The 14381-nt window shown below is 44.0% G+C and overlaps 1 protein-coding gene across 1 annotated transcript; it reads right to left on the bottom strand.

Annotated features, from left to right (window-relative positions):
* Positions 1–12221: 12221 nt before the first annotated feature.
* On the bottom strand, positions 12222–12991 carry LOC103638954 (cortical cell-delineating protein-like). The gene has a single exon (XM_008661740.2). The coding sequence runs from the start codon at positions 12875–12877 to the stop codon at positions 12488–12490; it is 390 nt and encodes a 129-aa protein (XP_008659962.1). The 5' UTR covers positions 12878–12991; the 3' UTR covers positions 12222–12487.
* Positions 12992–14381: the final 1390 nt, after the last annotated feature.

Below are 14381 nucleotides of genomic sequence, written 5' to 3'. Positions count from 1 at the left end.
TCATGTGGTTGGCGTTGCGTACCGATTCACAATCACGCCGATCTAATCTGAGCCACTGAAATTTGATCGGTTGGCTCACAACAGAAGTTACCCTTTCGGCCTAGTAAAATTGTTGAAGAAACCCCCTGGTTTCTATTATTCAACCCACCATCTGTAACACCCTGAATTAGGGAGTATAAAATTTCTTTTCTAATATACACCAAATTCAGTTGTTACCCTCTCCTATATTTGCTTTCCTTCTCTATTTCCTTAATAATGGAGAATTATTTTGTTATATGTTGGTTGTTACATTCATGCTGTTGTATAGTATTTTTAAGTGCAAAGGTTTATTTGTATTCAATCTATTTCTTTTAAACCCAATATATTTAAATAAATACGACTTACCCTAATTATTCTTTTGAAATTGGATATATTATTATTTATGATTTACTACAATTTTAGAATATTTTAATATATATGTATTTATATATGTATAAATAAAAAAAGAAAAGAAAAAAACACACGCACGTCCCACTCCCTGGTCGCTCAACCTTCGTCCCAGCAGGCAGCAACACACGCGCTCCAGCCCATGCGAATCGCTCAGCCTCACCCGCCAGCTGCATGTTCTTTCCCACGACGCCTAAAAGCTCGCCAACCGCCCGCACTCGACCCTAGCTCTGCGCGCGAGTCGTCCCAGCCCAGCAGCCTCGCGCGTTGGCGTCCCTGCCCTAGCCCCGCCTTTGCCGTCACGAACCCCATCTCTCTTCTGCCCCCACCCACTAGTAGAAAAAGGCTCAACACCTGCGGGACGATATATTTTTACAGACGGATCCGGTTATCCACCGACTGTGCTATTTCTAGTGGCGGTTCCTTAAAAAAACCGCCACTAAAAATCGTATTTCTACTGGCGGTTCCTTAGAAAACCACCAGTAGAAATACATGATTTGTAGTGGCGGTTTTCTTAAGGAACCGCCAGTAGAAATCATTTTTATCCTTAATTTTTCGAGTTTTTCAAACGACCTCGTATGACAAAACCATCAAAATAAAAGTTGTAGATCTCTAAAAGTTATGAAACTTTGTAGTTGACAACTTTTTTATTTGAACTCATTTCGGTTCTCAAAAATTGAATCTAAGTATGTCAAATTTAAAATTCAAATTTTGCAAACTACCTCGGATGAAAAAAGTGTCAAAATAAAAGTTGTAGAACTTCAAAAGTTATTTATCTTTGTAGTTGACAACTTTTTTATTTGAATTCGTTTAGGGTCACAAATAAGCAATTTACACTCAAATGGTTGTAATATGTGGAGAAAACAACTACAAACTAGACACAAAGCATGTCATAGACGGAGTGGTAGTGGAGGGTACGCGCGAGGGTGAAGTCGATGGTTCGATTACTAACAACCGCGTAGCGCGCGAATCTTGCGCGAAAAATGCCGCGACTTGCGGGTGGGCCTAATAAAAATAAATTTTTTTACTATTTTTAAAATCTGTTTTATGTTTCCTGAAAACGATTTGCACTGTCGGTTTTATTATGTCGACCGCCAGTGAAAATCGATTTTCACTGGCGGTTTTATTACGTCGACCGCCAGTGAAAATCGATTTTCACTGGCGGTCTTCAGTTACCCGCCTGTAAAAATGATGATTTTTACTGGCCCCTAGCACTGGCGGTTACGATAAACGTCACTAAAAATAAGTTTACGACCGCCAGTATAAATCTTCTCTGTACTAGTGACCGCAGCAGCCCCATCTATCATCTCCTTCTCTCTCGGAACTCCCTCGTTCGCCCAAGCCGGCTATGACATGGAGCCTCCCATAACTGCCCTCCCCATATCCCCTGTGCATGAGCACAACAAGCCCCACGACCAAGCAATTCGACGTCTGAGCCGGTCCGGCGAGCAGCCGCACTCCGCAAGCTCCAGCCATGCCGCCATCGGGCCAATCCTCGAGCAAATCCTCCGGTGAGCTCTCTTCTTCTTCCGCAGTTTACCATTCGCTGCTTCCTTGCATAGATGTTGCCACGGCTGGCCCTGGCCGAACTCTCCCAGAAGTCACGTGGTCGCTGCTCCACGAGCGCCGCCGCCAGCGAGCCACCGGTGCCCACCCTGGCCACCTGCAAGCCGCTCTCTCCCCTGCAGCCCCACGCTGCCCGAGCAGCTCCACGGCCAGCCCGCGCGCAGGTTTCCTCCCTCCTGCGCGTTCTGTCCCCCATGGTCGATTCCGTGCGTGCGTCCAGGTTTGGAGTTGGAACCCCTCGGTAGTTGACTTGTTTCCATGAAGAAGAAGCCGCATGAGCCCCATGCTGCATGCCTTCCGATGGCGTGCGTTAGGAAGGAAGTGCCCATGTCTTTATTTTTTTTGTTTATTTATTATTTATTTGTTTTCCCTGCATGCGGCCACGAAACAAAACTGCCATGTGCATGTGCCAAGTGAATAGGCCCCACGTACGTGCACCACTAATCCCTGCATGCATCCATGATCCATCCAATAGAGAAAATGCCCCATATCATCCATGGATTTTCTGCTGCTAAGATCTTGTGGCCATAGGTGTGGACATCCTCCAGCCAATAAAATTGCACCATATCACCCTAGAAACACGATTTATTAAATAGCGTTAAACAAATCCATAGTTTTAATTTACGCTTTATAAATATACGTTGATATGATTAATGTCAACTCAAACGTTTTTGAATTAATACTTATTCAGTATAAACATAACATCTATTTCTCTGTGTCGCGCGGCGTCTGCGTGTGATAATAAACTGTTTTTGCTTATAAACACTCATATTAATAACATTAATTTGTTAGATCACAGATTTTAGATAATTAACTTAAGATTTACTCGACTAATATTTATTAGATTAATATCCCAATTAGATTAAATATGTAGTGTTCAACTCGCGCTTTTATAATAAACAATAACGTGGCTAATATTAAGTTAACCACTTTTTTATTTATTTAATAGTTGTTTAGTACAAATATGTCACCTATTTTATTTTCTCGCTTGTCGTGCGTGTTGTTTCGCACGTGGTGGCGTGCTGATTCGCGCGTCGTTCGTGCTAGTCGCGCGCACTGTTTCATGCCTCGACCGCGTGCTGTGTCGCGCGTGTCCGCGCGTCGTTCGCACGCTGTCGTGCTGTTTCACGCGTCGTAAATTCGCCTCGCTTAGAATCTCTCGTTTTAATTAAGTTACTTAATTAAACTGTCATTTATTAGTGTGGCAGATTAATCTAATTAAACGACGTGTAATATTTATATTTGATAATATTGAACTAAAAGTTATAGTTAATACTTGTTTAGCGTATACCCGTTAATTTCTTGATCGCAGCTTCGAGTTCTATGTTTCTTTTCCTCGTGTGACCGTAATAACGCACTCTATTTTGTTTTGCATATTTTATTACGTTTTATATTGTATGGTGTAATGTTCTTGTGCATATGTATATGTTTGTTTGCTTGTGCCTGTTCGTCTTCGCTTCGTGTTGCGATTAGATCGCGATTCGTTTCTAAGCTTCGAGGAATCGACGATCAAGCATGGCGACCAAGTGATCGAACTCTTCGAGTTCTACGAGATCGAAGACCCTGAGCATCTGTTTGGTGAAGGCAAGTGTCCTCTGACCCATTATGTCCTATCTACTTATAATTCACTGTCCCGCGTTACTTAATTGAAACCTAAGGATTGACTAGCTTTCTATTTACCTTATCCTTTTTTACCTTTTGGGTTATCATGGTTAGCTTCACGCTATTGCTTTACTTTAATCAATGAACATGATGTGAATATTATGATACGATGATGTTATCCCTATGAGGTTCTTGTGATCACTTTAGGGGACTCGGGCTATTTCCCGAGTACCTCTCCGTAAGGACCTGTTCGTTGAGAGACCACCCGGGATAACAGTGCAACCATGAGGGTGAAATGGGATGCCCTTAGCTAATTAATTAGAGGAACTAGAGGTGTAGTTGCTTCGCCGTCGTGCCGTCAATGGGGTCCAGGCACAGTGCTTGCTCTGCCGAGGCTGAGTGTCGAGGTTCTTTCGTTTTGCTTTTGTTAGTCACCCTCTTGCGGGGAGAGGTACTATGTTTATCAAACTGGAGAAACCTAACGGGCGGCTATGACCTCTAGGGAATCTTTGTAAAGGCTACGTAGTGATACCCTGCCGGGCCACCTAGGAAGTGGTCAATGGGGAGTCATGTTCCCCGGGCAAAACGGGAATCACGAGTCGTGGGTAAAGTGTGCGACCTCTGCAGAGGATTAGAAACTGATATATCAGTCGTGCTCACGGTTATGAGCGGCCTTGGGATCCTCTTTGATTAGAGATACATATGATCTGAGATACAGTGATTATGTTTATGGTTTTGGTTCGACTATGATGATGATGTTCCTCGATGAGGAAATGGTTCACGGGTTGGTTATTACTAAAACTTGGCTTCCACTGATAATAAATACCTGACCAACTAAAAGCAACTGCTTGAGCTTAACCCCACATAAAGCTAGTCCACTTCAGCCAAACAGGACATTTGCTGAGTACGTTGATGTGTACTCACCCTTGCTTTCACAAAACACCAGGTTGTCTTTGGTGCAATCTATGCTCAAGTAAAGAAGAAGGCGTCGAGGCGGATCTCCAGGAGTTCCAGGACTTCGACGAGTTCGAGGATTAGGCTAGCGACCACCCCCAGTCAGCTGCCTGTGGTGGGTTTATTTACGTTGGCTACGTTTCTATTCTGTGTACTTTGATTATATTATGTAAATGACTCTAGTCTTTATATTATTACTTACTCTTTATTGTTATTCGAAGCATTGTGCTATGATGAGTCATTTATGTAATCGCCGTGTACGTGAATTTCTGATCCTGGCACGTACATGGTTCGCATTCGGTTTACCTTCCAAAACCGGGTGTGACACCATCCATGCCAGTTCAAAAGTAATTCCATTTAGGTCCTTTTCTTCGCAGATTCAACCCTGAGTTTATGAGAAATAGTGACCCCAGCCTAGAGGTTAAATAAAATGATTATGCTAATATAGAAAATGATTTTTTTGTATAAAAATAACTCCATAAACTTGTTTAAATCATATTTAATTCATTTTAACTCCTTTTTGATCCATTCCAGTTGCAATAAATTCATGTTAATATTGTTTATCATCTGGTAAACTTATGTTAGTATGAAGCATAAGATAAAACTAATCACTTAATTTCTTTTGTAACCACCACTTAAATCTTTGGGAAATCATAACTCTTAAACCATAACTCCGAATTTCATGATTCTCGAACCTAGGATCTAGTTGCGATGTGTAGATTATTATTATGCAGTTTGTGCCTATGTTTGGTGTGATGTTAATTTTGCCTATACTATGTTTGTTTGTATTGCTACAATTAGCAACGAGGTTACAAGAATCTTGAAGACCAAGTTGGTACATGTGGATCTCAAGTATAAGGCAAGTTGTGCCCTTGATCACTCTTCTTTACCTAATAATATTCCGCTTAATCACTGTGACATGCTCAGGTTAATTTGATGGGACCTAATAGGCTTCCCTAGCATTATTTATCCCATGCATTGCAGACAAAAGAACTATTGGGTAGTTTTGCTATTGCTCTACCTGGTTTTGGGTTTGTAATGTTATATTATGTTCATGTTCCAATTCTGTTGTTGTTGATTATTGTTCATGATAAGATCATTGTGTTAATTGGAACATGGAGAACCACCTGTGAAAACAGTGCTACCACAAGTGTGGTATGGGACGCCCTTGACTGACTAATTAGGAAAGCTAGTGGAGGACTACCTTACCTGAAAGGGGCAAAGGCGGTAGAGGAGCTGCGTATAGGGAAGTTCTTGGGTCGATCATGGTGCGATGGCTTTTCGGACGAGGGATTCCTATATTGCCCTTCTCAGAAACCGTAGCGGGTTTTCTGAAGCTAATGGAACTTTGTAAAGGCCTCATAGTGGATCCCTAGCCAATCACCTCGGAAGTGTCGAATGGCCTTGCAAACCCTGGCTAAACAGGATACACGACTTGTGGGTAAAGATGCGCAACCTCTACAGAGTGTAAAACTGGTATATTAGCCGTGCTTACGGTCATGAGCAGCTCGGACCCTCACATGAGTAATTTATGAAACTAAACTTAATTTGTCATATGCATTGCATCGCGGGTGTTATTACTAATTTTGATCTCTTACTTATTTGGGTTGGTATCTACTTATACTTAGTAACTGCTAAAAATTTTGACCAACTCTAAAGCAATGCTCAGCTTTAACCATCTCCTTTGATAAGCCTTAGACTTCACATGAGCTCCCACCTTTGGTGAAGTTCATGCACATTATTCCCCACAACTTGTTGAGCGATGAACGTATGTGAGCTCACCCTTGCTGTACTCACATCCTCCCTAGGTCAAGAACAGGTACCACAGGATGAGACGCATGAAGGATGCTGCGATGAGTCATGAGTGGTCTAGGCCGTCGTCTCCCAGTCAACTTTAGTTGCTGAATCGTTATCTTCGTATGATGTAATTATTTAACTTTTTTGTACAGAACTCCATTATATATTAATGATGTGACATTCGTTTCTGTACCATGAGTCATCATATGTGTGAGACTTGATCCCATCAAACTTGGTGATATTTTGCGCCCGGGTTTTGGACCCCTAAAATCTGGGTGTGACAGAAGTGGTATCAGAGGAATGTTGACTGTAAGACATAACCTAGATAGAACTGGACAACCCTTACCTACTTACCTTTGCTACTCTGATTCTTTCTAAACTTTCCTCAAATCCTTTCTCATCTATTGCTGCTATACACTGATTACTCTTACCTTTTCTCTTCTTAAGACAAAATGGATTTCACACCTTGGAATCCTGTGCCTAAATTGTCCCTAAGTAATAGCAGTCCTAATCATAGCCATAAAAAACAGTTTTTGTAGGTATGTATATGCTTGAATGTTTGTTCTTATGATAACTGCTTGATTCGGTTCTTTGAGTGTGATGAGTTGTGGAGTAATGTCCACAATTACATCTGCATATACACCTAGACACAAAAAATGTTTATAAAATAACTAGACAACCTAGATTATCTCCCATTAAAATATATCTAGTATCACATATCTATCTTATCTTAGCAGATTTTATCTTATCCTTGGAGATTCATCTTATAAGCATAGTCAACCCGACATAGACACAAAACAACAGAATCAAGCTTTGCCTAAGATCCTCCAGTTTATGACCAACTACTAGGCTATCTATTCTGCCTACTAAATTATTCCCCTTGCAAAACTATCTTACCATATATTTCTAACCCAAATGGTCAATACCAGGACGGGAGGCGGTATCGATCTACCTGCTATCAATCGTCGCAGGAGGATTGTTAACCAACCACAGCCAGAGATGAATCCTCCGCCAAACCCTCCACCAACTGGAAAAGATCCTGTTGCTGCCACTCAGATGCAGCTGCTGCAGCAATTGGCAAACACCATGATGGAAATGCAAGCGCAAATGCGACAAGAACGTCAGGAGATGCCAACCCCGGACAAGCAGCGCATTTCCAACTCGTCCGAGGCCATCCTCGGGCAGGAGACGCAGTCATGACTCGCCCGAGGCCAACCTCGAGCGGGAGATATAGTCACGACTCGCCCAAGGCCAACCCTGAACAAGCAGCGCATTTCCGACTCGCCCGAGGCCATCCCCGAGTGGGAGACACAGTCATGTCTCGCTTGAGGCCAACCATGGGCGGGAGATGCAGTCACGACTCACCTAAAGGCTAATCTCGAGTGGGAGAAATAGTCACAAATCGCCCAAGGCCAACCCCGGACAAGTAGCACATTTCTGACTCGGCCGAGGGCATTTCGGGTGATGCTCCAGAAGGTGCCGAACTCCGCCTACAAACTCTACAAGGTGGATCTGCTGACCAACTCTCTGACAACCAACTCCGCCGACCAACATCGAATAGGATGGTCACGACTCGCCCAAGGCCTTCACCGGGTGGGAGATGTAGTCACGACTCAACCAAGACCAACCTCGGGCGGGAGACGTAGTCACGATTTGCTCAAGTCCAACCTCGGGCGAGAGACGAACTCACGCCTCGCACGAGGCCAACCTCAGGCGGGATACGGAATGATGACTCGCCTGATGCCAACCTTTAGGAGGAGACGCAGACACAACTCGTCTAAGGCCAACCTCAGGCAGAAGACATAATCACGACTTGCCTGAGGGCAACCTCAGGCGGGAGACACAGTCACGACTTGCTCGAGGACAACCCTAGGCAGGAGACATAGTCATGACTCACCCGAGGCCAACCTCGGGCGGGAGATACAACCATGACTCGTCCGAGGCCAACCCTAGGTGAGAGACGTAGTCACAACTAGCCCGAGGCCAACCTCAGGCGGGAGACGCAATCATGACTCGCCCGAGGCCAACTCGAACAAGCAGCGCATTTCTGACTCACCCGAGGGCATCTCAGGCAATGCTCCGGAAGGTGCCCAACTCCGCCGACCAACTCTGCTGACCACCCCTAGGCGAGAGACGCTCACGACTTGCTCGAGGCCATCCTGGGCGGGAGACACAGTCACGACTCGCCCAAGGCCAACCTCGGGTGGGACACACAGTCATGGCTCACCTGAGGCCAACCCTGGGCAAGAGATGCAGTGACGACTCGCTCGAGGCCAACCCTAGGCGGGAGATGCAGTGACGACTCGCTCGAGGCCACCCCTAGGCCGGAGACACAGTCGTGACTCGCCCGAGGTCAACCTCGGGCGGGAGACACAGAGTGAGTGGAGTATGTTCATTTCATGTTCAAACATACATTCCAGTTACATAATACAAATTTGACATTTTGTTCTCTTGTATGTTTGTGTGTAGGATGCAAAGATTCTTTGAAGGAACATTGTGAATGATTTGTTAAGTTATGGGGACAATTTGTGGTGATATGCCATCCCTGCAAACATATAACAAGGACTTATCGATATCGCTAAAAAGGATTAGATTAGTGTACGATTGTCGACACATTTGTCTCTCATTAAAAATTCTATATTGACTCTTTAGAAATAATTTGTGTGATATTGATATTGTTCTACACATGAATTTTGTATATCATAGTGATGTTTGTTGTTTCGTATCTATGTTTCATACAATTTTTTACTCATGTCGCAATGCACTGCACATACCTAGTTAACTTATTATAAAAAAATCTCTTTTAATTTAACCATAGATATACAACTACAAAACAAAATTTCTTTTTGTTAGCGGGCCATGGCCTGGCTAGCCCCCCTTGTCTACGCCATTGTCGTCGTCCTTCCCATGTCCTCTGCATCGGCTCGCCCTCCTCAACAACGCCTCTGCGCGCTCTGGCCATGCTTTTGAATGTACCATGCTCAAGACCCCCTCGCTGATCTGCAATTGTACCAATTGGTAGATGCATAGATCTCACCCCTGACCACCGCCATGATCCATTCGTCTCTCACGCGTCATGCCGCAATGGATTTGGATTGCCCTATGCTACTGCTTCATGCCGTCTGTAGTGGTCACCCCCTCCCTATCCCACTCACTTCTTTAGAGGCCATTGTAACTCTCTATCTCTCGCAATGCTCACCCCTATGACATATGCTGTGTCACAAATTTCTACTCTCTCCCTCTGATTCCCCCTTGCTTCTTCATCGCCCCCTACGCAAAAGGCGAGCGTCGGTGCCCTGTCTTCGCACCAAAGATCGAACAATGGAAGTGTTTGTGGCAGCGGCGATGCAATCGTCTCTCTGCCGACAACGGACAATGGAAGTGTCTATGTCACCTGCTATTTGTGAAGGTGAAGTTTACTAGTTGTTTACTGGCTGTCACATCCGAATTTACGAGCAAATCCAGATGCATCTCACATGTGTGTCAAGATCAATTCTCACACATATGATGACTTAGGGTACAAAAATCAATGTCACATCTTTATTACTTAATAAGAGTTTCTGTACAAAATAGCTAAATATAATAAACCATATGGTGACAATAATCCTCCACGACCACGGTTGATTGGGAGATGACGACCTAGATCTCTTCGAACCCATCTTCATGATCCTCCTCTGGTGAAACATGATTCTTGACCTAGTGTGATTATAGTAAGGGTGAGCTCCCGTACTAACATCGCTTAGCAAATGTGGGGAAAAGTGTATATGAGCTCACTTATGGTTGAGGCTTAAGAAGTATAGTGTAAGGCTTACCATGAAAAATGGTTGAGGCTAAGCGTAGCTTTTAACTTTGTTGGTCAAAATTTTATTGGCAATTACTAAATATAAGTAAATACCATCCCAAATAAATAATAGATCATAAATGACAAGTTAAGTTTAATTCCATAATTTACTCATGTGCGTGTCTGAGCTGCTCATGACTGTGAGCACGGCTGATATACCGGTTTTACACTCTACAGAGGTTGCACATCTTTACCCACAAGCCATGATACCCATCTACCACAGGGTCATGAATCCCATACACCTCTTCCGAGGAGGCGAGGTAGGGTGTCACTACAAGGCCTTTCCAAAGTTCCACTAGCATGAGAAAACCCGCTATAGTTTCAGGCAAAAGGAAGTATAGGAATCCCTCGTCAGAAAAGCTATCACAGACAAATCGACCTGAGAACCTCCCTATACTTGCAACAATGTACTCTCTACTTGCTTCTTTCGAGTAAGGATTCTCACACATTAGCTTTCCTGATTAATTATCCAAGGTCGTCCCATTCCACCCTTGTGGTAGCACTATTTTCTCAGGTCGTTCTCCATGTTCCGATTAACAAAATGATCTTATCATAGAGAGCTCACATTCTAGCAAATATTTAGCCCTCTCTAGTGTGTTCCTTTGCGAGATCAAGTCAGTCGTGTGTGATCTAGTCATAGAGAGAGGCATGTGTGGTGGAGGGCTACATATAACAGCTAGTGGTGATCTTGAGCAAGCATTCGGGTTGAGTTCATCATCCGATGGAGAGCTACCAAGTTGTGGTTAGCCTCAGGATTGTTGTAACTACAACAAGTGATAGTGGAAGTCTGGGTTTATCACAAGCGTGATAAACTTGAGTAAAAGGACAAAGGAGTTGAAATGGACTCCAAGCCGGTTGGCTAACCCCAACGTGGATGTAGGCAAGCATTTGAGACTTGGTCGAACCACGGAAAAAATCGATGTGTCTTTCTCATTGCTTTATTTCTTATTTGCACTTCTCATTTATAATTGTTATAAGTGTTTGTGAAGTGCAGGTTGACCTTGGACAAGACATTATTTTGCTGCAATCGACTTTTAAAGTCAAGTAAGAAAGTTTAATAGAGTTAAAGTATTTATTAATGCCTATCCCCCCTCTAGGAGACACCCAAGGTCCTAAGTACATCAAACGGTACTTCCACCGGGAGAGGGTCAAATATGCGAACATCATTGCACAATACTACATAAAAACCAGAAACCATGATGTACACAACCACAACTACCATTAGTACTCAAGATTCTTAGATCTAGATGAAGAGCTCAGGGGAATAGATAGTACTCAAGATTCTTAGATCTAGACAAAGAGCTCGTGTCTAGGGGGAGAGGTCAAGAGAGTGTCAAACCTCCTTACTCATGACGATCCCTGGAAGGAGCAAGCCTCAACAGCGAGGGGAGGGGAGGGTGCAAGATCTTGAGGGAGAGCACGAGGGCGAGAGGATGCGGGAGAGGGAAACCTCGACAGTGACAGCTACAAATGAGAAACCCTATCACACGCTGATGCAGCCTCGGGGATGAGGAGGGTCTAGCCAGTGATGAGCACAACAAGGCTCATGAAGAACGCAGTCTTTGGGCGTATCCCATGGGCCTGGCTGAGGCCAACCTTTTGCATGAACACTGCCTGGCCCAAGAACATATTCAAGCAACCAAACATACTGGTCCATGGGATTTTTGAAACAAATGAGTTTTGCACGCTCGGACGCGCACCACCAATCACACGGATATTGAATTTCATGTACACATAAAGATCATATATACCAACTGGATCTTATCCTACACTTTCTCAATCTTTTTGTCAACTGATACCTTTTGAACTGAAGGAGAGGTCGCTGCCACCACTGTAATAGCTCAACATTTCACTCGATTTTGTAGTGTCTATTTAATTAACTCTTTAATTATATTGATATGTCCATAGACTTGTTTTAATCCGACTTTATTAAGAGGTCGAGAGGCATCTCCCCCGTCACGTGTACGCTGCATGCCACCTAGCTAGATATGCAACAAAGGAAGATTCTGACTGACTAGGAGGGCAACGAGATTTATTGATCAACGCTCGTTCTGTCTTATAGATACCTCCCGGAAAACTCCTCAGGGAGACAGAGAACACGATTGTTCTAAAACAGTAATGGTGCACATATTTTGCCCTCTTTCTCAAAACAAAAAATGTGAATGTTTCTTATTGATAATTAAGTATAAAATATAAAAATAGATAAACAGTGATGATGATCAAGTCACAATCAGAATCGCGAGATCGAATATTAAGGGGTACATTCCTTGGATGCTGGTTTTATCTCCATATTCAGCTCAATTAGTTGGGGCAAGTGAAGTCCTCCGGGCAAATCTTGCCGCAGTTGTTGAGGATGAGGTTGAGGCTAAGGGGCATATTGAGGTGGATGCCGAGGACGTTGGCCTTGATGGCGGTGCAGAGGCACAGTGCGACATCGAGGTCCACCAGCCCCTCCAGCAGTGGGCAGCATTGCTCGTGCTGGGGCAGGCCGACCTTGACGAGGCCTAGCACGTTGGCGCACACCTTGAGTTTGAGCGCGTCGATCGGGCAGCGGCCGTGGCTGTGCGACGACGGCGTCGGCACGACTGGCGGCGTTGGGACGACTGGGCCGGGACAGTAGGGTTCGCAGCCATTCGCGGCGGCAGCGAAGAGAAGGCCGAGGGCAAGGAAGAGCGCAACCTTGGGAGCCATTGGTGGTGACTGGTGATGGACTGTTACTAGCACGGTGTGAGCAGCTAGCAGTGAGTGCAGGAAGTGGTGCTTCAGTGCTGCGCTGCGTGCTCTTTGGGATGGTTTTCACAGGGTGTTTGGCTTGGTTTTTATAGCTGATGGATGGTGTGGAGGGAGATGCTTTCGTGCTTGGCGGCATTCGCACATGAATGCTCCAATGCATGTGTGTGTGTGATTCGATCGATCTGGTCATTGCATGGTTGTATCTGAACGCGCCAGTTATTAGCGGGAGATATGCCAATTGTTCCCCATGTGGAAATACAGAATCAAGTTGAGCAATCATGCTGAATTCACGTAACAAGAGCTATAGCTATAGCCCGTGATGGGTCAGGACTCCTGCCATGCATCTCGTGAGTTGCCAACTTATATATATTTACTACTTGACACGTTTTACTTAATTGCCTTACCGGTGTACATCATAAAGGGATATAAAAGGATCTATCACACTGATTATAACTTTACGAGGTAGAAAAAATCATATCGTAGACACTGAATTTTGGTAAATCTCAGGTTTACTTTTAATTTAGAGGTATGCGCTGTTGACCTGTAAATAGGTTAAGACGCTCTTCTTTCACATGTTTCGGTGTTCACTGAATGAATGTATGATCAACTTAAGCACCACTACTAGCTAGTAGCTAGCACACAATTGATTTTCGCTGGCACTTACGATTTTTAAATGGCAGTTTATAATATACATGCACTAGTAGAAATGAAAACTACGAGCCCATGGCTACTATAAACCATCAGTGCATGCAGATGTATCTTTACTAGCAGTTTTCTTAAGTCTATGGTGGTCAATAAAAAATCATGTATTTACTGACCTTTCATATAGACGATTGAACAAAACGCTACCCGCTTTCCGTTCTTGTTGATTCTGGTTGATTACTTCGTATTCACTGAATAAAAATCATGCAGATGTGTGTCGTGTGATTCTGGTTGATTATTTCGTTATTTTGCCTGCCGGTTGTGCTAGCAAGAACACCGATGTTCGTGCATGATCGGATCTGATGGAAGTTCTCCGCTAATTAATATACATTTAGTTGCGAAATGATGAAGAAGTGTGACTCTGAAATCATCAACCGATCGAGTCGGCTTGAAGTCGCATGTATGGGCAGTCCCACACTACTCCAGCTGGGTTGCATGTGACGATGTGTTCTCATACTATCACCCGTGACGCCTAGTCGTTGATCGCGAAGCAACCTTGCGTGGTTCGTGCCTGATATTTTGCAGTTCGCTGCCTGTGTGTGTGTTTGCTAGCGAACGCCGCAGAGCTAGCTCGGAGCGAACGCTACACCAAACCAACAGAAATTTCCTTGTATTTTTTTAGTGCCAGAAATCCAAACTGCCAAAGGATTAGTCAATTTTCGCTTGCTCTCTATATCTAGCGGCCATTATTGTTTGATAGTCATCTCTCAAGAAATACTTTCTAGACGATTTTTTCTTTTTTCTTGATGATTTTGGTTCA

Source organism: Zea mays, chromosome 9 (genome assembly GCF_902167145.1).
Source record: "Zea mays cultivar B73 chromosome 9, Zm-B73-REFERENCE-NAM-5.0, whole genome shotgun sequence".
In the NCBI taxonomy this organism is placed as follows: Eukaryota; Viridiplantae; Streptophyta; class Magnoliopsida; order Poales; family Poaceae; genus Zea; species Zea mays.
This window is presented reverse-complemented; position numbering and strand designations above follow the sequence as displayed.